Raw genomic sequence first — 26,395 nt, 5'->3', positions numbered from 1 at the left:
ATCTTTCGTCTTTACACTTTTTAATCGTTTTTGTGTGTTTGCTTTATGCTTTCATTGCCTTTTTTTAGTTTGCTTTCTGCATTTGATTTGTTCCTGGTTCTGTGTATTTATTAGTTTACTTTTTAGTGTTTGTTTTAGTTTTTGAGATTGTTTATTGGTTTGGTTGCTCTCCTCTTCTTCATCCTCTTTTTTTCTTTTCTTTTCGTGAGTGCGTGTGTGTATGTTTCTTCATGTGATTTTGTCTGTTTGGTTTTGCTTTTACCATTTGTCTTGGGGTTTTGTCTCTTTGTTTGTTTGTTTCTTCTTCCTTTCTTCCATGCCGTGTGGCTTGCAAGGTCTTGGTGCTCCAGCTGGGGGACAGGCCTGAGCCTCTGAGGTGGGAGAGCTGAGTCCAGGACATTGGACCACCAGAGAACTCCTGGGCCCATGTAATATTAATCGGTGAGAGCTCTCCCGGAGGTCTCCATCCCAACACTAAAACCCGGCTCCACCCAAGGGCCAGCATATTCCAGTGCTGGACCCCTCATGCAAACAACTAGCAAGACAGGAACACAACCCCACCCATTAGCAGTCAGGCTGCCTGAAGTCATACTAAGCTCACAGACACCTGAAAACACACCACCTGACGTGGCCCTGACCATCAGAGGGACAAGATCCAGCCCCACCCACCAGAACACAGGAACCAGTCCCCTCCACCAGGAAGCCTACACAAGCCACTGGACCAACCTCACCCACCGGGTGAGAGAAGTAAGAGGAACTATGATCCTGCAGCCTGCTTTCTGACCTCAAACACAGTAAGTTAAATAAAACGAGAAGACAGAGAAATATGCAGCAGATGAAGAAGCAAGGTAAAATCCAACAAGACCAAACAAATAAAGAGCAGATGGGCAGTCTACCCGAAAAAGAATTCAGAGTAATGATAGTAAAGATGATCCAAAATCTCAGAAACAGAATGGACAAAATACAAGAAATGTTTAACAAGGACGTAAAGGAACTAAAGAGCAAACAAACAGTGATGAACAGCACAATAAATGAAATTAAAAATTCTCTAGAAGGAATCAATAGCAGAATAACTGAGGCAGAAGAATGGATAAGTGACCTGGAAGATAAAATATTGGAAATAAATACCACTGAGCAGAATAAAGAAAAAAGAATGAAAAGAACTGAGGACAGTCTCAGAGATCCCTGGGACAACATTAAACACACCAACATTCGAATTATAGTGGTCCCAGAAGAAGAGAAAAAAAAAGGGTTTGAGAAAATATTTGAAGAGATTATAGCAGAAAATTTCCCTAATATGGGAAAGGAAATAGTCAATCAAGTCTGGAGAATGCAGAGAGTCTCATATAGGATAAACCCAAGGAGAAACACACCGAGACACTCATTAATGGAACTATCTACAAAAAAATATTAAAATCAGCAAGGGAAAAACAATAAATAACATACAAGGGAATCCCCATAAGGTTAACAGCTGCTCTTTCAGCAGAAACTCTGCAGGCCAGAATGGAGCGGCAGGACATATTTAAAATGATGAAAGGGAAAAACCTACAACCAAGATTACTCTACCCAGCAAGGATCTCATTCAGATTCAATGGAGAAATCAAAAGCTTTACAGACAAGCAAAAGCTACGTGAATTCAGCGCCACCAAACCAGCTCTACAACAGATGCTAAAGGAACTTCTCTAAGTGGGAAACACAAGCGAAGAAAAGGACCTACAAAAACAAACTCAAAACAATTAAGAAAAAGGTAATAGGAACATACATATTGATAATTACCTTAAATGTGAATGGATAAAATGCTCCAACCAAAAGACACAGACTGGCTGAATGGATACACAAACAAGACCCATATATATGCTGTCTACAAGAGACCCAGTTCAGACCTAGGGACACATACAGACTGAAAGTGAGGGGATGGAAAAAGATATTCCAACCAAATGGAAATCAAAAGAAAGCTGGAGTAGCAATACTCGTATCAGACAAAATACACTTTAAAATAAAGACTTACACGAGACAAGGAAGGACAGTACATAATGATCAAGGGATCAATCCAAGAAGACATAACAACTAGAAATACTTATGCACCCAACGTAGGAGCACCTCAATACATAAGGCAAACGCTAACAGCCATAAAAGCAGAAATCAACATTAACACAATAATAGTGGGAGACTTTAACACCCCACTTACACCAAAGGACAGATCATCCAAACAGAAAATAAATAAGGAAACACAAGCTTTAAATGACACATTAGACCAGATGGACTTAATTGATATTTACAGGACATTCCATTCAACTACAACAGAATACATTTTCTTCTCAAGTGCACATGGAACATTCTCCAGGAGAGATCACATCTTGGGTCACATATCAAGCCTTGGGAAATTTAAGAAAATTGAAATCGTATAAGCAACTTTTCCGACCACAGCGTTATGAGACTAGATATCAATTACAGGAAAAAAAAACTGTAAAAAAATACAAACACATTGAGGCTAAACAACACACTACTAAATAACCAAGAGATCACTGAGAAATTAAAGAGGAAATCAAAAAATACCCAGAAACAAATGACAATGAAAACATGACAACCAAAAACCTATGGGATGCAGCAAAAGCAGTCTAAGAGGGAAGTTTATAGCAACCCAATCCTACCTCAAGAAACAAGAAAAATCTCAAATAACCTAACCTTACACCTAAAGCAATTAGAGAAAAAAGAACAAAAAAACCCAAAGCTAGCAAAAGGAAAGAAATCATAAAGATCAGATTGGAAATAAATGAAAAAGAAATGAAGGAAACAATAGCAAAGATCAATAAAACTAATAGCTGGTTCTTTGAGAAGATTAAAAAAATTGGTAAACCATTAGCCAGACTCATCAGGAAAAAAAAGGGAGAGGACTCAAATCAACAGAATTAGAAATGAAAAAGTAGAACTAACAAGTGACACATCATAAATACAAAGGATCATGAGAGACTACTATAAGCAGCTATATGCCAGTAAAATGGACAACCTGGAAGAAACAAATTCTTAGAAATGCACAACCTTCTGAGAATGAACCAGGAAGAAACAGAAAATATGAACAGATCAATCACAAGCAGTGAAGTTGAAACTGTGATTAAAAATCTTCCAACAATCAAAAGCCCAGGGCCAGATGGCTTCACGGGAAAATTCTATCAAGCATTTATAGAAGAGCTAACAACTATCCTTCTCAAACTCTTCCAAAATACAGCATAGGCAGGAACACTCCCAAACTCATTGCATGAGGCCACCATCACCGATACCAAAACCAGACAAAGATGTCACATAAAAAGAAAATTACAGGCCAATACCACTGATGAACATAGATACAAAAATCCTCAACAAAATACTAGCAAGCAGAATCCAACAGCACATTAAAAGGATCATACACCATGATCCAGTGGGGTTTATCCCAGGAATGCAAGGATTCTTCAATATATGCAAATCAATCAATGGAATACACCATACTAACAAGCTGAAGGATAAAAACCATATGATAATCTCAATAGGTGCAGAAACAGCTTTTGACAAAATTCAACACCCATTTATGATAAAAACTCTCCAGAAAGTGGGCATAGAGGGAACCTACCTCAACATAATAGAGAACACATATGACAAACCCACAGCCAATATCATTCTTTTTTTTTTTATTTTTAAATTTAATTTAATTTATTTTTTTATACAGCAGGCTCTTATTAGTCATCAATTTTATACACATCAGTGTATACATGTCAATCCCAATCGCCCAATTCATCACACCACCATCCCCACCCCGCAACGGCTTTCCCCCCTTGGTGTCCATACGTTTGTTCTCTACATCTGTGTCTCAACTTCTGCCCTGCAAACTGGTTCATCTGTACCATTTTTCTAGGTTCACATACATGCGTTAATATACGATATTTGTTTTTCTCTTTCTGACTTACTTCACTCTGTATGACGGTCTCTAGAGCCATCCACATCTCAACAAATGACCCAATTTCGTTCCTTTTTATGGCTCAGTAATATTCCATTGTATATAGGTACCACAACTTCTTTACCCATTCGTCTGTCAGTGGGCATTTAGGTTGCTTTCATGACCTGGCTATTGTAAATAGTGCTGCAGTGAACACTGGGGTGCATGAGTCTTTTTGAATTACGGTTTTATCTGGGTATAAGCCCGGTAGTGGGATTGCTGGATCATATGGTAATTCTATTTTTAGTTTTTTAAGGAACCTCCATACTGTTCTCCATAGTGGCTGTATCCATTTACATTCCCACCAACAGTGCAAGAGGGTTCCCTTTTCTCCACACCCTCTCCAGCATTTGTTGTTTGTAGATTTTCTGAGGATGCTCATTCTAACTGGTGGATGTGATACCTCACTGTACTTTTGATTTGCATTTCTCTAATAATTAGTGATGTTGAGCAGCTTTTCATGTGCTTCTTGGCCACCTGTATGTCTTCTTTGGAGAAATGTCTATTTAGGTCTTTTACCCATTTTGGATTGGGTTGTTTGTTTTTTTTAATATTGAGTTGCATGACCTGTTTATATAATTTGGAGATTAATCCCTTGTCCATTGATTCATTTGCAAATATTTTATCCCATTCTGAGAGTTGTCTTTTCATCTTGTTTATGGTTTCCTATGCTGTGCAAAAGCTTTTAAGTTTCATTAGGTCCCATTTGTTTATTTTTATTTCCATTATGCTAGGAGGTGGATCAAAAAAGATCTTGCTGTGATTTATGTCAAAGAGGGTTCTTCCTATGTTTTCCACTAAGAGTTTTATACTGTCCGGTCTTACATTTAAGTATCGAATCCATTTGAGTTTATTTTTGTGTGTGGTGTTAGGGAGGGTTCTAATTTCATTCTTTTACATGCAGCTGTCCAGTTTTCCCAGCACCACTTATTGAAGAGACTGTCTTTTCTCCATTGTATAACCTTGCCTCCTTTGTCATAGATTAGTTGACCATAGGTGTGTGGGTTTATCTCTGGGCTTTCTATCTTGTTCCATTGATCTATGTTTCTGTTTTTCTGCCAGTACCATATTGTCTTGATTACTGTAGCTTTGTAGCATAGTCTGAAGCCAGGGGGTCTGATTCCTCCGGCTCCGTTTTTTTCCCTAAAGACTGCTTTGGCTATTCGGGGTCTTTTCTGTCTCCATACAAATTTAAAGATTTTTTGTTCTAGCTCTGTAAAAAATGCCATTGGTAATTTGATAGGGATTGCATTGAATCTGCAGATTGCTTTGGGTAGTATAGTCATTTTCAAAGTATTGATTCTTCCAAACCAAGAACATGGTATATCTTTCCATCTGTTGGTATCACCTTTAATTTCTTTCAACAGTGTCTTATAGTTTTCTGCATACAGGTCTTTTGTCTCCCTAGGTAGGTTTATTCCTAGGTATTTTATTCTTTTTGTTGCAATGGTAAATGGGAGTGTTTCCTTAATTTATCTTTCAGATTTTTAATCATTAGTGTATAGGAATGCAAGAGATTTCTGTGCTTTAAATTTGTACCCTGCCACTTTACCAGATTCATTGATTAGCTCTAGTAGTGTTCTGGTGGCATTTTTAGGATTCTCTATGTATAGTATCATGTCATCTGCAAGCAGTGACAGTTTTACTTCTTCTTTTCCAATTTGTATTCCTTTTATTTCTTTTTATTCTCTGATTGCTGTGGCTAGGACTTCCAAAACTATGTTGAATAATGGTGGTGTGAGTGGACATCCTTGTCTTTTTCCTGATCTTAGAGGAAACGCTTTCAGTTTTTCACCATTGAGAATGATGTTTGCTGTGGGTTTGTCAGATACGGCCTTTATTATGTTGAGGTAGCTTCCCTCTATGCCCACTTTCTGGAGAGTTTTTAACATAAATCGGTGCTGAACTTTGTCAAAAGCTTTTTCTGCATCTATTGAGATGATCATACGGTTTTTATTCTTCAATCTGTGAATATGGTGTATCACATTGACTGATTTGCGTTTACTGAAGAATCCTTGCATCCCTGGGATAAATCCCACTTGATCATGGTGTATGATCCTTTTAATGTATTGTTGGATTCTGTTTGCTAGTATTTTGTTGAGGATTTTTGCATCTATGTTCATCAGTGATATTGGTCTGTAATGTTCTTTTTTTGTAGTATCTTTGTCTGGTTTTGCTATAAGGGTGATGGTGGCCTCACAGAATGAGTTTGGGAGTGTTCCTTCCTCTGCAATTTTTTGGAAGAGTTTGAGAAGGATCAGTGTTAGCTCTTCTCTAAATGTTTTAATTCACCTGTGAAGCCCTCTGGTCCTGGACTTTTGTTTGTTGGAAGATTTTTAATCACAGTTTCAATTTCATTACTTGTGACTGGTCTGTTCATATTTTGTATTTCTTCCTGGTTCAGTCTTGGAAGGTTATACCTATCTAAGAATTTGTCCATTTCTTCCACCTTGTTCAGTTTATTGGCATAGAGTTGCTTGTAGCAGTCTCTTAGGATGCTTTCTATTTCTGCGGTGTCTGTTGTAACTTCTCCTTTTACATTTCTAATTTTATTGATTTGAGTCCTCTCCCTCTTTTTCTTGATGAGTCTGGCTAATCAATTTTGTTTATCTTCTTAAAGAACCAGCTTTTAGTTTTATTGATCTTTGCTACTGTTTTCTTTGTTTCTATTTCATTTATTTCTGCTCTGATCTTTATGATTTCTTTCCTTCTGCTAACTTTGGGTTTTGTTTGTTCTTCTTTCTCTAGTTCCTTTAGGTCTAAGGTTAGATTGTTTGAGATTTTTCTTGTTTCTTGAGGTAGGCTTGTATAGCTATAAACTTCCCTCTTAAAACTGCTTTTGCTGCATCCCACAGGTTTTGGATCGTCGTGTTTTCATTGTCATTTGTCTCTACGTATTTTTTGATTTCCTCTCTGATTTCTTCAGTGATCTCTTGGTTATTTAGTAACGTATTGTTCAGCCTCCATGTGTTTGTCTTTTTTACGTTTTTTTCCCTGTAATTGATTTCTAATCTCATAGCGTTGTGGTCAGAAAAGATGCTTGATATGATTTCAATTTTCTTAAATTTGCTGATGCTTGATTTGTGACCCAAGATGTGATCTATCCTGGAGACCGTTCCATGCACACTTGAGAAGAAAGTGTAATCTGCTGTTTTTGGATGGAATGTCCTATAAATATCAATTAAATCTATCTGGTCTATTGTGTCATTTAAAGCTTCTATTTCCTTATTTATTTTCATTTTGGATGATCTGTCCATTGGTGTAAGTGAGGTGTTAAAGTCCCCAACTATCACTGTGTTACTGTCGATTTCCTCTTTTATAGCTGCTGGCAGTTGCCTTATGTATTGAGGTGCTCCTATGTTGGTTGCATATATATTTATAATTGTTATATCTTCTTCTTGGATTGATCCCTTGATCATTATGCAGTGTCCTTCCTTGTCTCTTATAACATTCTTTATTTTAAAGTCTATTTTATCTGATATAAGTATTGCTACTCCAGCTTTCTTTTGATTTCCATTTGCATGGAATACCTTTTTCCATCCCCTCACTTTCAGTCTGTATGTGTCCCTAGGTCTGAAGTGGGTCTCTTGGAGACAGCATATATATGGGTCTTGATTTTGTATCCATTCAGCAAGCCTCTGTCTTTTGGTTGGAGCATTTAATCTATTCACATTTAAGGTAATTATCGATATGTAAGTTCCTATGACCATTTTCTTAATTGTTTTGGGTTTGTTTTTGTAGGTCCTTTTCTTCTCTTGTGTTTCCCACTTAGAGAAGTTCCTTTAGCATTTGTTGTAGAGCTGATTTGGTGGTGCTGAATTCTCTTAGCTTTTGCTTGTCTGTAAAGCTTTTGATTTCTCCATTGAATCTGAATGAGATCCTTGCCAGGTAGAGTCATCTTGGTTGTAGGTTCTTCCCTTTCATCACTTTAAGTATGTCATGCCACTCCCTTCTGGCTTGTAGAGTTTCTGCTGAGAAATCAGCTGTTAACCTTATGAAAGTTGCCTTGTATGTTATTTGTCATTTTCCCTTGCTGCTTTCAATAATTTTTCTTTGTCTTTAATTTTTCTCAGTTTGATTACTATGTGTCTTGTCGTGTTTCTCCTTGGGTTTATCCTGTATGGGACTCTCTGGGCTTCCTGGACTTGGGTGGCTATTTCCTTTCCCATGTTAGGGAAGTTTTCCACTATAATCTCTTCAAATATTTTCTCCGGTCCTTTCTCTCTCTCTTCTCTTTCTGGGACCCGTGTAATGCGAATGTTATTGTGTTTAATGTTGTCCCAGAGGTCTCTTAGGCTGCCTTCATTTCTTTTCATTCTTTTTTCTTTATTCTGTTCTGCAGCAGTGAATTCCACCATTCTCTCTTCCAGGTCACTTATCTGTTCTTCTGCCTCAGTTATTCTGCTATTGATTCTTTCTAGTGTAGTTTTCATTTCAGTTATTGTATTGTTCATCTCTGTTTGTTTGTATTTTATTCTTTTAGGTCTTTGTTAAACATTTCTTGCATCTTCTTGATCTCTGCCTCCATTCTTTTTCCGAGGTCCTGGATCATCTTCACTATCATTATTCTGAATTCTTTTTCTGGAAGGTTGCCTATCTCCACTTCATTTAGTTGGTTTTCTGGGGTTTTATCTTGTTCCTTTATCTGGTACATAGCCCTCTGCCTTTTCATCTTGTCTATCTTTCTGTGAATGTGGTTTTTGTTCCACAGGCTGCAGGATTGTAGTTCTTCTTGCTTCTGTTGTCTGCCCTCTGGTGGATGAGGCTATCTAAGAGGCTTGTGCAAGTTTCCTGATGGGAGGGACTGGTGGTGGGCAGAGCTGACTGTTGCTCTGGTGCACAGACCTCAGTAAAACTTTAATCCGCTTGACTATTGATGGGTGTGGCTGGGTTCCCTCCCTGTTGGTTGTTTGGCCTGAGGCAACCGAACACTGGAGGCTACCTGGGCTCTTTGGTGGGGCTAATGACAGACTCTGGGAGGGCTCACTCCAAGGATTACTTCCCAGAACTTCTGCTGTCAGTGTCCTTGTCTCCACGGTGAGCCACAGCCACCCCCCACCCACCTCTGCAGGAGACTCTCCAACACTAGCAGGTAGGTCTGGTTCAGTCTCCTATGGGGTCACTGCTCCTTCCCCTGGGTCCTGATGCACACACTACTTTTGTGTGCCCTCCAAGAGTACAGTCTCTGTTTCCCCCAGTCCTGTCAAAGTCCTGCAGTCAATTCCCACCAGGCTTCAAAGTCTGATTCTCTAGGAATTCCTCCTCCTGTTGCCGGACCCCCAGGTTGGGAAGCCCGAAGTGGGGTTCAGAGCCTTCAGTCCAGTGGGTGGATTTCTGTGGTATAAGTGTTCTCCAGTCTGTGAGTCACCCATCCAGCAGTTATGGGAACTGATTTTTACTGTGATTGCGCCCCTCCTACCATCTCATTGTGGCTTCTCCTTTGCCTTTGGATGTGGGGCATCTTTTTTGGTGAGTTCCAGTGTCTTCCTGTCGATGATTGTCCAGCAGCTAGTTGTGATTCTGGTGTTCTCGTAAGACATAGTGAGAGCACATCCTTCTACTCGGCCATCTTGGTTCCTCTCCAATATCATTCTTAGTTGTGAAAAACTGAAAGCATTTCCTCTAAGATCAGGAACAAGACAAGGGTGCCCACTCTCACCACTAAAAAAAAAGTGCTGTGGATTTCAGTGTATTTTCATTCTGTCTTCCACTGTCTTATTAATTGTTCCTTCTCACTTTCAAAGGCAATGAAACTTGGAGAGTCCTTCTGGAAGGGAAACATCTGCTCCTCCTAAACCATCAAGTCACAAGCCACCCTTTAGAGGGAAGACAAGGGAGACCAGAAAGTAAACTCAACTGGGCTCTTCCGTTTCAATACTGAGAACCACCTGGCTTCTACACCTTTTGATTAGAGTTTCCATCACTGGAGGAGCTGGCATACATTTACCCCCTGATCACCAAACACCAAACCAGGAGAAGTTTTGAAGATCATCTGATCCAACCCCCCTCAATTTATAGAGCAGAAAACCAAAGGCCAAAGTAGTTAGGTGACTGATAACACCCAGTTCCCCTGCCCCACATTTCCAAGGCTGCCTGTTTCTCTCCATGTTGGCAACTCAGGGCTCTTCCTGTTATAGCAGGTAGCAGCCATGACAAGCTACATGGGGGAAATCTACAGCTTTCACCTGCTACCAAGCATGTGGCTCTTATCGCTCCCAAGCCATCTGGCACGGTAAAGATGACCCTGTGCCCTTGACTCACACTCTGTGGGATGCCTGTCTACAAGTCGGGGTCCTTCTCTCAGCACCTAGGTGATCTGGGGCACCAAATCCATACCACCATCACATCATGCCAATCCGTAACACCCAGTCTCTGCCAGAAGAGGCACATGTTCACCAATGCAGCAATACCTGCCAGTCATACTCAACGTGTTACCTTCTGGTATCTTCTAGCATGCAGAACAGACACCAGTGCTTCTCCCAGCAAACTAAAGGCCAGCTAATCACAGATGAAATTCCAGCTTTGAGATCTCACATGTTCCCCTGCACCACAGAGCAGTCCTCTGCCCCACACCCCAAGCCTAGAATTGAACTGATTCAATGATAGCATCATCAGTTTTACCTTACATTCTTCATCCAACAGGTCCAAGATGCCCAGCTTAGCTTCTATGAGGTCAATACAAGGTTGGTTATCATAAAAATCAATCAAGGTCCAAGGGATCTGCTCCTTCATGTATTCCTCTTGCTCCAACTTGAATACATGCTGGTGTAAGAAGTGAAAGGTCAAGGTTAGTGAACTATAGACACACCTTAACTTTCAACTCCCCTGAGCTTCAACCACATGGGTTCTGAGCCCTGGAGGATGGTGCATACTCGCTAGAAAAGGTTTAGGCACAAGTCAGAGTCATGAATGCAGAAGAAAAAAGCTCAGTTAGGTGATCCTCACTCCCATGTGAACCCTTCCCTAGGACACTCCAATAATCACCTGTAATGTCATACCTCAACCAGTAGCGAGAAGCCTCATAGCTGGCTTTCAACTGCTCAAATACCCCAGAAGCTCGGGGTCAAAAGAGTGGGAGTCAAAGCCAAGGAGAGGATCACTGACCTTCTTCTGAGCAGTGGGGAGCACCTGCCTAGAGCTGGGGCACCACCAGGAAACCAAGGGCAGGTCAGGGCAGAGCTAGAGCCCACTGACCATGGACAGAAGAGAAGTAGGCCGGGCTGTCTGTCACTCCCTGGTGGAGAGAGAGGTCTCCCCCACCCGACATGTCCGGGTCCAGAAAAACCTACCAAGTTGAACTGTTGCTGGAGCTTCTCATTCGCATAGTTGATACAAAACTGCTCAAAGCTGTTCACGTCAAATGTCTCAAACCTGCAGAATAGAAAGAGCAGAGGATAAAGTAAGAGACATCTACTTTTATCAAAGGAATCACTGGGACTTCAGCAAGGCAGCCCTCGTCCTCTGCTCCCACCCAGCTCTAGCCTTAACTCCAGCACACCATTCCCATCTGCTCTTGTGCCCAAAGAGACCACTGTTGCCGGCATTAGCAAGACAGAGTCCTATTAAATAGGAAAGTAAGAATGTACATCTTTTTCGCAATTAGAAAAAGTACTGACAGCAGGACATTCGGAAAAAGCAGGTGTAAGAAAGAGAAAGTCACCCATGATTCTATCACTCACGTTAACCACCAGTTACATTTTGGTATGTTTCCTTCTAGTGATTTTACATTTTTGAGAAAAGTAGAATTATATGTAAAATTATACCTATATTTGTCATTTATCTCCCCATTCGTTATTCAACATTTTCCCATGCCACTGTTCTTCAAAGGCATCAGTTTCATTTATTTATTTATTGGTTTTTGGCTGTGTTGGGTCTGTTTTTTGGCTGCACTGAGTCTTCGTTGCTGCCTGCAGCCTTTCTTTAGTTGTGGTGAGCAGGGGCTACTCTTCATTGCATTCTCTTGTTGCAGAGTACAGGCTCTAGGCAGGTGGACTTCAGTGGTTGCAGCATGCGGGCTCAGTAGTTGCGGCGCGTGGACCCTCGAGTGCACGGGCTTCAGTAGTTGCCGCATGTGGGCTCAGTAGTTGCGGTGCATGGGCTCTAGGTGCGTGGGCCTCAGTAGTTGTGGCTTGCGGGCTCTACAGTGCAGGTTCAGTAGTTGTGGTGCATGGGCTTAGTTGCTCCGCAGCACGTGGGATCTTCCCGGACCAGGGATCGAACCCGTGTCCCGTGCACTGGCAGGCAGATTCTTAACCACTGAGCCACCAGGGAAGTTCCGAACGACATCAGTTTTAATGTCTGCCTCATGGACCCTCGTATGGATCACAGATGCTGCTTTAGGCCTAAGGATTGTACAGGTGCCCAGGTGAGGGGTCCAGTGGGGCCAGAATTTAGCTGATGCCCCCCTCAAGTCTGGGAGGGAGCATTTGCCCCAGAAGGGATGCCTTTTTCCAATTCACACAAAGGCTTCTCCTGGGCTGGCAGTGGCCCCCATGCAGATGAATCATAATTTAACCAATCACCTATTGTAGAACATTTTGGTTCTTTTTCCAGTTTTTAGCTGCTATCATTGCTGTGACAAATATTGGATATACATCTTTGAATTCGTGATCTTTAAGATGCTGTTCTAGAAGGAAAATTACCATGTTGGAGTTTGTTTTCTTAATAGAAGAAAATCACCTTCCAGAAAGATGGCGCCAATTGATGTTATCACCCTGCCCCCACCCCAGCCTCCCAATGTATGAAAGCATCTTGTTCACCTAATCCTGGTTAATCAAGTTGTCTTTAAATTCATGTTTGACTTAGAGTTTATGTACGATAAGATGCACCAATTTGAAAGATATATTTCAATGAGTTTCTGATAAATATTATACTACCTGTGTCCACCATCACAATCCAGATATAGAACAATTTTTATCACCACAATCACCCCAAAAGTTCCCTTGTGTCCAATCAGGTACGTTCTCATTGCCCTCACTGGGAGTATTAATGCATCACAGATCTTTGGTCAGTAATGTAGATTAACTTTTAAAAATCTTTGGTTAATTATTATACGAAAAATGTTGTTCTTTGATTTTTAATATCTTTTGATTATTGATAGAGCTCAACATTTGTGTGTGTGTGTGTGTGTGTGTGTGTGTGTGTACTAGTTGTCTGTACCTTGTGAACTGTCTGTGATTGGTGAAGTATTTTTTGGGTTTTAACTTTAAAAATGGACTTATTTGAGCTCTTTATACTTCAGATCATCAACACCGACATCAACTACTCAACTGAAATGTTTTCAATATGGCTCGATCACTGCTGGGGAAGGGAGTTGGAGAAGAGGTGGAGCCTGCAGAGAGGAGGGCAGGTAAGGAGCTGAGACACGGCACGGCACAGCACAGCCAGGCACAGTCCCACCTGCAGGCCTTGTATGCTACACTTGAGGGGTTTGGATTTCACCAGGAGAAATGGGGAAAATTTGAAGGATTTTAAATTAAGAAATGACAACCAGGGCTTCCCTGGTGGTGCAGTGGCTAAGAATCTGCCTGCCAATGCAGGGGACATGGGTTCAAGCCCTGGTCCGGGAAGATCCCACATGCCACAGAGCAACTAAGCCTGTGTGCCACAACTACTGAGCTTGCACTCTAAAGCCTGCGAGCCACCACTACGGAGCCCGTGTGCCACAACTATGAAGCCTGCACACCTACAGCCCATGCACCGCAACAAGAGAAGCCACAGCAATGAGAAGCCTGCGCACCACTGTGAAGAGTAGCCCCCACTCGCCGCAACTAGAGAAAGCCACACACAGCAATGACCCAATGCAGCCAAGAATAAATAAAATAAATTTATTTTTTTAAAAAAAGAAAAGAAATGACAACCATCCTTGCATCTTAGAAACACTGTGATTTGTGGGAAGGTGTGCGAGACTGAATGCAGGAGGTCGAGTAAGGCAGTTACTACTGGAGCAGTAATTCAGGAAAGATCCAATCAGGTCATGGCTTAGGCTGGTGGTGGCCAAGTAATGGGAATGTTCTCAAGACATTAAGGAAGGTGGAAATGAGAGGACTTCAAATGACCAATGGCGTGCGGAGATGAGATTCACTTGTACAACTGAACGGACGTGATCACCCAGCAAGCTGGGAGCATTATTATAGCATCAGCAGCTTGAGCTACAAATGAGTGGGGCCACCGTGTTCGCAGAGCAAAGGCATCAGGCTGAGGGGGTAAGAAGGGGAAGAAATCGAGGAGGAAGAGGTACCTTCTTCTCATTCACGCACCATGCTGAATGAGCTGGCAGGGACCCTGTAAATGAGCACCTATAGAGCACCAAGCCCCAGATGCTTCATGAGCTCCCTGAACACCCACAACGAACAAGAGCTCGGGTCTATTTACTAATCCCATCCTACTGTTGAAGAAACTAAATAACCGGTCTGAAGTCAGAGAGTCAGTAGACAGAAGAGCCAATATTTGAATCCAGAGAGAGTGATTTCTGAGACCACATTAACTCAGAAAGGAATAAAAGTTCCATTTAAGAAAGAATGAAAAATAAATAAGTCAAAAAAAATTAAAAGAGGAAGGAAAGGAGGAAGGGAGGGAGGGAGGGAGGGAGGAAGAAAGAAAGAAAGAAAGGAAGGAAGGAAGGAAGAAAGAAGAGGACGCCATGTGCCCAGGTGAGTGCTGCTGCTTTGGACAGGCTGGGCTTGCGAAAGCCTCAACATGCCTTTGGCTAGAGATTTACTGCATCCTTCCTTGGAAGAAGAAAAGAAAAAACATTAAAAAAAAACTGGCTGGTTCAAAGTCCAAATTCTTTATGGATGTAAAATGTCCAGGTTGCTACAGGATCACCACAGTTTTCAGCCACGCTCAGACAGTGGTGCTTTGTGCTGGTTGTTCAACAGTGTTGAGCCAGCTGATGGGAGGAAAGGCCAGACTCGCAGAAGGGTGTTCGTGTAGAAGACAGCACCACTAATGACCCACGCAGCTTCCTGAACTTGTGTCCTATCACAGAAAGCCTTACCTGTTTAGTGATTCTAGTTCATCTCCAAGATGATGGAATTATGTTTAATTTTGTAAGGTATACGACAATGCTCTCCTATTTTGATGTCAGTTTTTCAATAAAGTTTTGATTATGAGCATAAATAAATAAATACATAAAGAAGGAAGAGATGACTAGGAAGGGCTGTGGAGGAGAGGAAAACTTCCCAGGGGGAGGAAGTGTTTGAGCACGTGGAGAGCAGGAGAGGGGTGACACCGAGGGACCCCAGGCTGGGGACACAGGCTTCAGCCTTCATAACCTCACATCGCTAGCCCTCTCACTCTTTGTATGGGTGACTGAATTTTCTCAGTCTTACATAAATTTATGCCCGCGCTTCCAAACAGGCTGAACTACCACTCCCTAATAGAAATGTTGGAGCTGCCCCTGGTGGGGTTGGGGACGGTAGTGGTGGTGGAAAGGCAGCACCATAAGCAGCAGAACCAGCAAAAATAAATGCATCAGATGCCCAACAGGGTTGGCTCAGTGCCCAGAAAACATCAGGCTTCTCCTCCTCTGTGCCCACCTCCCCCACCAAGGTATAAGACGCGGAGAAGTGGGAAATCATCTTGAGATCAGAGGAATCAACTGCTTGGAGACAACCACATTAAAGCACAGCCTTTGGTCATGCCCACAGAAGAGAAGTAATTCTAGGTCAATAAAACACGATCAAAGGTGCAAAATCCGAGCTGGAGGCACTCCAGACCGTGCAGGAGGGAGGCACTGGCTCTTCCAGTCCTTACCCTGGATGAGGGCCCTCCCAGCCCAGAGGATGGTCCTATAGCCCGAGTTATGCATCCTAGGACCTCATTTCCTCTCCCTATAATCCCGTCACACCCCAAGAAAGGTTGCTGGTGACAGCCAAGTCCCAGAGGAAATTTCATTAATAAAACCTAAAAGGAAGATAAAAGAGCTACCCTAGCAACCGGCCAGATAACAGCACACGGGCGTGCTTGCTGAGCTTGGACTGGGCTCCACAGATAAAGGATTTAAATATCTCCCACTTGCCATGTTTTAAAGGTTTACATTGGTAGCACTCCACAAGGAACATTCTCATTAATTTGAGAGGGCCTGAAATTAGCTCATAATTTCTCTATTTCTAAGATATTATCTGGTAACAATTCCTCTGCCGTCTAGTGTAATTACTGTAATGCTGGAGGGCCAGACATGAATGAGGGGTTTGGGTAGCTTGGAAAATGTCTAAGAAAACCACAGATAGGGAGATAGGGCAACTTCTCTAAATTAAATTGTATTTGTAGTAATTCTTGCCATCAATAGAGATGACTTTTAAAATAAACTCAATGGATCAATTTATAGTTCACAAGATTAAAATATCACAAAGAAATTTATATATGAGAGGGAATTGGATTTCTCTTCTAAAATCAATGTTGGGAATATTTAGACTAGAATCCTTGGGTGGGAGGAAGGTCAAAACATGAAATAGGATTTGAGGCTGAGACCTGAGATCTGTACTCACGGTGGTACAATTATCACCCCTACTTCAATGTTCCCCTATCTTCAAAAACGTAGTAGAAAATTCCCTTCTCATTCTACCCGACTTCAGGATGGGGTAAGGGATACAAGCACCTCTATAAAAATAAGGCAGTGTCTGTGGGAAAGTGAAACTGCAATAAAAAGAAGTCAACCTGTCACTCTGAGTTAATTATTAACCTCCACGAACCATTCATTCCAGAGCAGAGAGGCAATGAGATGCTTTGAAGGTTGGGAAACAGTTCTTCCCCTGGAGCACAGGTCAAAGGAACTAGACTTTCTTAGCTCAGGCTTGTCTTTCTATTTCACCAAGACCTCTCTCTATCCTTCTACCAAAGGTCAAAAGAAAAGATATGTGATATAGGTTAGACATAGAGGGGGGCTTCTAGGGAATGAGTACTAAAAGTCAAACAAGTCCTCTCAAGGTCTCTTTCCCTCCTGAAGCCCACGAAACCTCACAAGGGCACCTTGCAGTCTGTTAGGGAGGCCAACCCTTCTTATCTCTTTACTAAACAATCCTGGGGTGCCAGCTGCACCTAAGAATGGCAGGACTTGAATTCTGCTCACGTGCTTCTCTCTGTGCCCAGATGTCCCCACATAGGACTTGTCCTTCAGGGACAGCACAGTTCTAGGCACTGCTCACAGTGCCTAGAGGTCAAGAATAGTTCTTCTGGAGGACCTAAGTCCATTCAGTTTGCAGTGTGCTCCAATTCCCGGCTATTCTCCATGTCTGAAAATCTAATGTGGGACAGAAAGATGCCCACCATATGGTAACCCTCTCCCAATCCATCAGTCAACTGTCCCAGGAACTGTAAGGGCTGCAAAGAAGAGCAAGTCATGGACCCTGCCCAACAGAGCTATTAGGAGGATAACATGAAACCAGTATATGAAACCTTCCAACTAGTAGAGATTTTATGTGTTACAAGAATTTAAAGGAGGGTGAATTCATGGGGGTGCTGGCATGGACAGAGAGAAATGGGAATTTATCCAAGCTTTAAGACTATGTAGTGGTGTTTGGTTCCAGGAATGCTCCAAAGGGCTGTGTCAGAGCAATTCTGGAAGGTTGAGCTTGACTTTCGAGCACTCTGAGTTACATGGCTCTCCTGGGAGACTCAGAGATTCCAGGGAGAACCCAGTTGCTTCGGGTGATCTGCTGGATATGAGAACACTGGGGCCAGCTATGCATGTCTACCCTGAAGAAGACATGTCCAGGAATCTTCTGGGCTGGCCAAGGTTGGGTCACTGTTCACAGGCTGCAGGGTAAATGCAATCACTGACTTCTCCCCCTCCATTCGCCATGAAACCTTTCCATACTAGACAGAGAGGGGATGGGTAGTCTTCTCCAAATAAATAACTTAGGATTGTGAAATTATCTGTAAGTCTATTTTGAAGAGTGAGACCAAGAAAACAAAACATAACAAAGACACAAAGAATTTCCATCAAAAAAAAAAAAAAGAATTTCCATCAAAATGATGAAGGCAAATGGTGAGCCTAAGAAATTCACTTAAAATATATCATTAAAGGCAACTTACAGAACTGTAGAACATGTTTGCAAATCATATTTCTGAAAAGGGGTTAATATCCAGAATATATAAAGAAATCCTACAACTCAAAAAAAAAGTAAATAACTTGATTTAAAAATGGTCAAAGAACTTAAAACATTTCTCCAAGAAGACATATGAATGGCCAAGAAGCATATGAAAAGACCATCGTAAATCGTTAGAGAAATGCATATCAAAACCACGAGATACCACCTCACACCTATTGGGATGCCCACTATCAAAAAAACAGAAAACAACAAGTGTTGGCAAGGACGTGGAGAAACTGGAACCCCTGGGCACTACTGGTAAAAATGTAAAATGGTGCAGCTACTATAAAAAACAACATCGATGTTCCTCAAATAATTAAAAATAGAATTACTATATGATCCAGCAATCCTACTTCTGGTTATATATCCAAGAAGTCTAAAAGAAGAGATATTTGCACACCCTTCCTTGGTCATTGCAGCATTTTCACAATAGCCAAGAGGCAGAAGCAGCCCAAATGTCCATCAATGGATAGATAAATAAAATGTGGTACATGCATAAAATGCACTATTATTCACCTTTAAAAAAAAAGGAAATCCTGTCACATGCTACAACATGGTTGAATCTTGAGGACGTTATGCTAAGTGAAATAAGATGGTCCCAGAAGATAGATACTATGATTCCATTTACACGAAGTCTGTGGAAGTATCAAAATCATAGAGACAAGGGCCTCCCTGGTGGCGCAGTGGTTAAGAGTCCGCCTGCCAATGCAGGGGACACGGGTTCACGCCCCGGTCCGGGAAGATCCCACATGCCGTGAAGCAGCTGGGCCCGTGAGCCATGGCCGCTGAGCCTGCGCGTCCATAGCCTGTGCTCCGCAAAGGGAGAGGCCACAACAGTGAGTGGCCCGCGTACCGCCAAAAAAAAAAAAAAAATCATAGAGACAGAACGTAGAATGGTGGTTGCCAGGGGCTGGGTGAGGGAAGATGGGAGTTGTTTAATGTATAGAGTTTCCGTTTTCCAAGATGAAAAAGTTCTAGAGATCTATTGCACATCAATGTGAATATACTTAACATTACTGCACTGTATACGTAAAAACGGTTAAGATGGTAAATTTTATATTGTGTGTTTTTTTTAAACTACAATTTAAAAATACTTTTTAAATCATTAAAAAGCACTGAGTAGAGCTGGATGCAAATTTAAAGTTAGGAAATACCATAAGAGACACAGAAAGTTAACACAAGAACTGAGGAAGATATAAAATCCCAGCAAACCCCATTTCCTGCTCCTGGGGCCCAAACGTCCCTCGGCATCCTCTCCCTCACCATTCCTCAGCATTAGGCATGAATCTATCCCTGCCTTGCTCCCAAAGTCCCCTAGGCCAACTGTCCCCTTCAAGAATGAGCTGGCCATAGCCAAAGCCTCCTGCTATCCTGGCATTTTGAAGGCTCAGGTCAAAGACAAATAAATGTGTATTCTTCCCAAATTGGAACCATTTATTTCTCATTGCCTCGAGGAGGAGAGAGGAATAAAGGGTTAGGATTGTAATTAACCAAGCCTGTAGAGGCAAATGCTGGTTAATGCAACACGAGAAGGAAACCCCAGCCAAAAGCTGCCTGGCTCTCTCCTATTAATTTCCATCCCCTGCCTGGTAAGAAATACCCTGCAGGCAGCTTCACAGATCCTTAGTTAAGGAACAGAGCTTGGCTTGGGTTGGCTAAATTGCCCTGGGTGTTGCTTGCTCTGCACTTTTTGGAGCTGGGGCAGGGGAGCGAGATGTAGGGAAGCCGTGCTTCTACCAGGACACTGGGTATCTGGAACTGTTCAGGAGAGCCTGAGAGAAGGGCCTATGAGCAGGGGGCTCACCCCAGCTGCAGTGGAGGCAGCTGTGGCCCAAGCAATTTACGTAGGCGCTCACAGCCTTTTCTACCATCTGAACTAACTACCCTTCAGAACATCATGATAAGGGGAGGTAGGTATGTATGATGCTGGCTCACACACCGCTTGCTTATGTCCACAGAAGTGACTGTTTATTCACTCTAGCTGCTGATTCTATAGTGACATATTAAACATTTATACAAAAATCTGGAGTGGCTCATTTATACTATGAAACTCCTTCCAGTTGTCTCTAGAATGAGCCTGACTGGTGACCCAGTAACACTCTAGCTAGGTGCTACAGTTTATCTACGGACAGTCATCCCAGCTGAAGGAATCAGTACCTACTTGCAGGGGAGGGGGCAGCAATCCCACTCTTATTTGCTTGTTGCACATTCCCAACCTAATTCAGAGAGGAAGATAACTCTTTCTTCCTTTCCTCTTAATCAGTGGGCTTTAATGTATTCAGAAACCTAGCCCCACCCTCCTTCCCGCTCTCTGCAGCTGCCACACGCTCTCTTTTGCTCACAGGTGACAAGGAGGAGTAAGGACATTAAAAACATTAGGTCATCCCAAGGGCACCTCCTATGTGCATCAAGGTATCCCCACATCTAGGGCTGAGAAACGAGTGAGACATTGGGATAGATGGTCTCTTCCCTCTCCAGAGTTTGGTGGTCAGGGATTTGGGTAGGAAACTCAAAATATTTAAAAAATGCTGGAGTTTTCAGACGCCATGGAAGAATCACTTCCCATAGTCATATTGTTTGTAAATAAAGCCTAAAAACAGGAATTAGTTTGAAATGAGAGGAGGTCGTTAGACAGGGTCACAGAGGTAGAGTACCAAGCATGACACCCACTTTCAAGTAACTGAAAACAAAAGATGCAGTGGGTTGCTGAAAGGTATCTTTTCTGAAGGTTTCTGAAAGATAGCTGGAAGGTGTCTGAAGCCCACAGGAAACAAGGCAGAAGAACACCATGATTGGGAAAGGGAGATGACAGTAAATAGTTCAATGTAAATCCCAGTTTCCACCAAATGTTGCCACTTTCTCCCGGATTAAGAAATAGTGTCATTAACCTGATGGATCAGAAAGAGTACTTCCAGATTCAAGTCACCTGCTTTCCTGTGAAGTTTTTGGTTTTAGTCTCCTAAGCGTTCATTACATACCTTCTTACCAGAAAAGAAAGAGAATGACTTCTCAGCAGACCAGAACGGTTGAGGAGCAGGTGTATGTACCTTCAGGGTGGTCTGTAAGTGCTTTTACTTGGCCACAAACGGCCCAGTTAGACAGCAGCTGGTTCACGCTGAGCCCACCTTATCTAACTTGCCATCCTGAACTCTGCCCACAGAATGTGAAGTCGGCACTGACTGGGCAGACGGAGGAGGAACCGTGCATGGCATTTCTCTCTCCCCAGGAGGAGGTGAATCGCTTTCTAAGTATGACCGCTTTATGACAAGGTTTGAAAAAGTAAATTAGCTTCTGAGAAGGAACAAGGATTAAAAAAAAAGAGAAAACAGCATAGCGCACCTGGAAGGAAGCAGAAGGGGAGGAGACTCCCCGAGAGTGCTTGTCTAGGGCCCCAGGTTGCACAGCCCCCCTGCGATGGGACCTGTCCTCGCTGAAAAGCTGTCAGATGTTCTCAAAGGAACCCACGGCCGCATGGGGAGGAAGGAGGCACACAGGTCAGGCGCTGGCACCAGAAATAGGAGATGGAGTCCTACGGATCCCCATCCACCCACGGACAAGTGCACCTTCACACCAAAGACAAGTCTTCCCTGTGATCTATTTCTCCCCTTTGGGCGGGCACAGGATCTTAGAGCAAATAAACTCAATTATAAAAATTAAATGGCAAATATGAACACAAAATCCCAGCTTCCAGGGGCTCAGCTAACACCTCCAGGCTCAGCAGCACCAGCAGCCCAACCCACAGGGGCCTTCCTCTTGCTGGGGATCCCTTAGAAAGGAGGAGCTACCTATTTAAGCTCAAGGCACTGCTAAGACAGTATGTACCTATAACAGAACCAAGGCATGATACTGTACGTATCAGCAGCACTGCAGTCATACGACTTTTACGTGCCATTAACAATGGGGAGACCTTCAACGTGGCGGAGGAGTAAGACATGGAGTTCACCTTCCTCCCCACAAATACATCAGAAACACATCTACACGTGGAACAACTCCTACAGAACACCTACTGAACGCTGGCAGAAGACCTCAGACCTCCCAAAAGGCAAGAAACTCCCCACGTACCTGGGTAGGACAAAAGAAAAAAGGAAAAACCGAGACAAAAGAATAGGGACGGGACCTGCACCAGTGGGAGGGAGCCGTGAAGGAGGAAATGTTTCCACACACTAGGAAGCCCCTTCACTGGTGGAGACGGGGTGGAGGAGGGGAAGCTTCGGAGCCACGGAGGAGAGCACAGCAACAGGGGTGCAGAGGGCAAAGCGGAGAGATTCCCTCACAGAGGATCAGTGCCGACCAGCACTCACCAGCCCGAGGGGCTTGTCTGCTCACCCGCAGGGGCGGGCGGGGCTGCAAGCTGAGGCTCGGCTTCGGTCGGAGAGCAGGGAGAGGACTGGGGTTGGCAGCGTGAACACAGACTGAAGGGGGCTAGTGCGCCACAGCTAGCAGGGAAGGAGTCCGGGAAAAAGTCTGGAGCTGCCAAAGAGGCAAGAGACCATTGTTTTGGGGTGTGCGAGGAGACGGGATTCCTGCTCTGTGTGCCCACAGAAGGCAGGGAACCGTCTAAGTGAGCTCCAGAGACAGGCGTGAGCCGCGGCTATCAGCTCAGACTCCAGAGACGGACATGAACTGCTAACGCTGCTGCTGCTGCTGCAACTAAGAAGCCTGTGTGCAAGCACAGGTCACTACCCACACTGGCCGCCCGGAGCCTGTGCAGCCTGCCACTGGCAGGGTCCCATGATCCAGGTACAACATCCCTGGGAGAACACACTGCACGCCTCAGGCTGTTGCGATGTTATGGTGGCCTCAGTTGCCACAGGCGTGGCCCTGCCGCAGGGCCGCAGGCGTGGCCCACAACATTCCAGTTGTGACTACCATACCCCGCCCTGTCCCCAGCCTGAGTGAGCAAGAGAGTCCTAATGAGCTGCTGCTTTAACCTCCTCCTGTCTGGGTGGGAAACAGACACCTGAGGGCAACCTACACGCAGAGGACAGACCAAACCCAAAGCTGAACCCCAGGAGCTGTGTGAACAAAGAAGAGAAAGGGAAATTTCTCTATTCACCCTAATGAGTAGCAGATTAAATCCCACAATCAACTTGATAAACCCAGCATCTGTGGAATGCCTGAATAGACAATGAATGTTCCCAAAGTTCAGGTGGTGCACTTTGGGAGCAACTGTAGACTTGGGGTTTGCTCTCTGCGTCTGATTTGTTTCTGGTGTTACGTTTATCTTAGTTTAGTTTTTAGTGCTTGCTATCATTGGTGGATTTGTTTACTGATTGGGCTGCTCTCTTTCTTTTTTCTAAATTTTTATTTTCTTACTATTTACAAAAAGTTTTCCCCTTTTCTTTCTTTTTGTGAGTGTGTATGTGTATGTTCCTTTATGTGATTTTGTCTGTTTAGTTTTGCTTTTACCATTTGGTTTTGGGTAGTATCTGTTCATTCTTTTTTCTTCTTCTTCTTCCTTTTCTTCCAAGCCGTGTGGCTGGCAGGGTCTTCGTGCTCTGGTCGCGTGTCAGGTCTGAGCTTCCAAGGTGGAAGAGCCGAGTCCAGGACAATGGACCACCAGAGAACTACCGGCCCCAAGTAATATCAATCGGCGAGAGGTCTCCCAGAGATCTCCACCTGAACACTAAGACCCAGCTCCACCCAACGGGCAGCAAGCTACAGTGCTGGACACCCCATGCCAAACAACTAGCAAGACAGGAACACAACCCCACCCATTAGCAGAGAGGCTGCCTAGAGTCATACTAAGTTCACAGACACCCCAAAACACACCACCAGACACAGCCCTGCCCACCCAAAGGACAAGATCCAGGTCCACCCACCAGAACAAAGGCACCAGTCCCTCCACCAGGAAGTCTACAAAACCCACTGAACCAACCTCACCCACTGTGGGCAGACACCAAACATAACAGGAACTATGAACCTTCAGACTGTGAAAAGGAGACCCCAAACACAGTAAGTTAAACAAAATGAGAAGACAGAGAAATATGCAGCAGATGAAGGAACAAGGGAAAAAACCCACAAGACCAAACAAATGAAGAGGAAATCGGCAGTCTACCTGAAAAAGAATTCAGAGTAATGATAGTAAAGATGATCCAAAATCTTGGAAATAGAACGGAGAAAATACAAGTAACATTTAACAAGGACCTAGAAGAACTAAAGAGCAAACAAACAATGATGAACAACACAATAAATGGAATTAAAAATACTGTAGAAGGAATCAATAGAAGAATAACTGAGGTAGAATAATGGATAAGTGACCTGGAAGATAAAATAGTGGAAATAACAGCCGCAGAGCAGAATAAAGAGAAAAGAATTGAGGACAGTCTCAAGAGACCTCTGGGAAAACATTAAATGCACCAGAATTTGAATTATAGGGGTCCCAGAAGAAGAAGAGAAAAAGAAAGTGTCTGAGAAAATATTTGAAGAGATTATAGTCAAAAACTTCCCTAACATGGGAAAGGAAACAGTCAATCAAGACCAGGAAGCGCAGAGAGTCCCATACAGGATAAATCCAAGGAGAAACACACTAAGATCCATATTAATCAAACTATCAAAAATTAATTACAAAGAAAAAATATTAAAAGCAGCAAGGGAAAAGCAACAAATAACATACAAGGGATTCCCCATAAGGTTAACAGCTGATATTTAGCAGAAACTCAGAAAGCCAGAAGGGAGTGGCAGGACATATTTAAAGTGATGAAAGAGAAAAACCTATAACCAAGTAAAGACCCACAAAAAAAAAAAACCCCAAACAATTAAGAAAATGGTAACAGGAACATACGTATCGATAATTACCTTGAATGTAAATGGATTAAATGCTCCAACCACAAGACACAGACTGGCTGAATGGATACGAAAACAAGACCCATATATATGCTGTCTAGAAGACCTAGGGACACATACGGACTGAAAGTGAGGGGGTGGAAAAAGATATTCCATGCAAATGGAAATCAAAAGAAAGCTGGATTAGCAATACTCATATCAGACAAAACAGACTTTAAAACAAAGACTATTACAAGAGACAAAGAAGGACACTACATAATGATCAAGGGATCAATCCAAGAAAAAGATATAACAATTGTAAATATTTATGCACCCAACACAGGAGCACCTCAATACATAAGGCAAATGCTAACAGGCATAAAAGGGGAAATAGACATTAACACAATAAGAGTAGGGGACTTTAACACGCCACCTTCACCAATGGACAGATCCTCCAAAATGAAAATAAATGAGGAAACACAAGCTTTAAATGACATATTACACCAGGTGGACTTAACTGATATTTATAGGAAATTCCATCCAAAAACAACAGAATACACTTTCTTCTCAAGTGCTCATGGAACATTCTCCAGGACAGATCATATCTTGGGTCATAAATCAAGCCTTGGTAAATTTAAGAAAATTGAAATCGTATCAAGCATCTTTTCTGACCACAATGCTATGAGACTAGGTATCAATTACAGGAAAAAAAACTGTAAAATATACAAACACATGGAGGTTAAACAATACACCACTAAATAACCAAGAGATCACTGAAGAAATCACAGAGGAAATCAAAAAATACCTAGAGACAAGTGATAATGAAAACACGATGACCTAAAACCGATGGGATGCAGCAAAAGCAGCTCTAAGAGGGACGTTTATAGTAATACAATCCTACTTCAAGAAACAAGAAAAATCTCAAATAAACAACCTAACCTTACACCTAAAGCAATAAGAGAAAGAAGAACAAAAAAACCCCAAAGTTAGCAGAAGGAAAGAAATCATAAAGATCAGATCAGAAATAAATGAAAAAGAAATGAAGGAAACAATAGCAAAGATCAATAAAAGTAAAAGCTGGTTCTTTGAGAAGATAAACGAAATTGATAAGCCATTAGCCAGACTCATCAAGAAAAAAAGGGAGAAGACTCAAATCAACAGAATTAGAAGGCTTCCCTGGTGGTGCAGTGGTTAAGAATCCGCCTGCCAATGCAGGGGACACGGGTTCAAGCCCTGGTCTGGGAAGATCCCAACCCATATGCTGCAGAGCAACTAAGCCCATGCGCCACAACTACTGAGCCTGCATTCTACAGCCCACCAGCCACAACTACTGAAGTCCATGCGCCACAACTACTGAAGCCCACATGCCCTAGAGCCTGTGCTCCACAACAGAGAGGCCACTGCAGTGAGAGGACCACGCACCACAACAAAGAGTATCCCCCACTCACCGCAACTAGAGAAAGCCTGCGTGAAGCAACGAAGACCCAATACAGCCAAAATAAATAAATCAAAAAAAGAAAGTTTATAAAAACTAAAAAAATTTTTTAAAAAGAATTAGAAATGAAAAAGG

At 42.7% G+C, this 26,395-nt stretch overlaps 2 protein-coding genes across 2 annotated transcripts in view; one reads left to right on the top strand and one right to left on the bottom strand.

Annotated features, from left to right (window-relative positions):
- The window catches only part of MYO5B (myosin VB), a 396,769-nt gene that overhangs the window by 122,569 nt on the left and 247,805 nt on the right, over positions 1–26,395 (bottom strand). The window contains exons 11-12 of the mRNA XM_082853383.1: positions 11,257–11,338; positions 10,589–10,729 (exon numbers count right to left, since the gene is read on the bottom strand). Of these exons, the coding sequence (XP_082709509.1) occupies positions 10,589–10,729; positions 11,257–11,338 (223 nt within the window). The remainder of the gene's footprint in view (positions 1–10,588; positions 10,730–11,256; positions 11,339–26,395) is intronic.
- LOC309970222 (small ribosomal subunit protein eS27-like) lies at positions 14,613–14,918 on the top strand (the record flags this gene model as incomplete). The annotated part of the gene is made up of 1 exon (XM_082852493.1): positions 14,613–14,918. The coding sequence occupies exon 1, from the start codon at positions 14,760–14,762 to the stop codon at positions 14,916–14,918; it is 159 nt and encodes a 52-aa protein (XP_082708619.1). The 5' UTR covers positions 14,613–14,759.

Source organism: Leucopleurus acutus (genome assembly GCF_964270905.1).
Source record: "Leucopleurus acutus genome assembly, chromosome: 13".
Lineage (NCBI taxonomy): Eukaryota > Metazoa > Chordata > Mammalia > Artiodactyla > Delphinidae > Leucopleurus > Leucopleurus acutus.
Note: the sequence above shows the minus strand (reverse complement) of the source record. Positions and strands in the feature narration are given on the sequence as shown.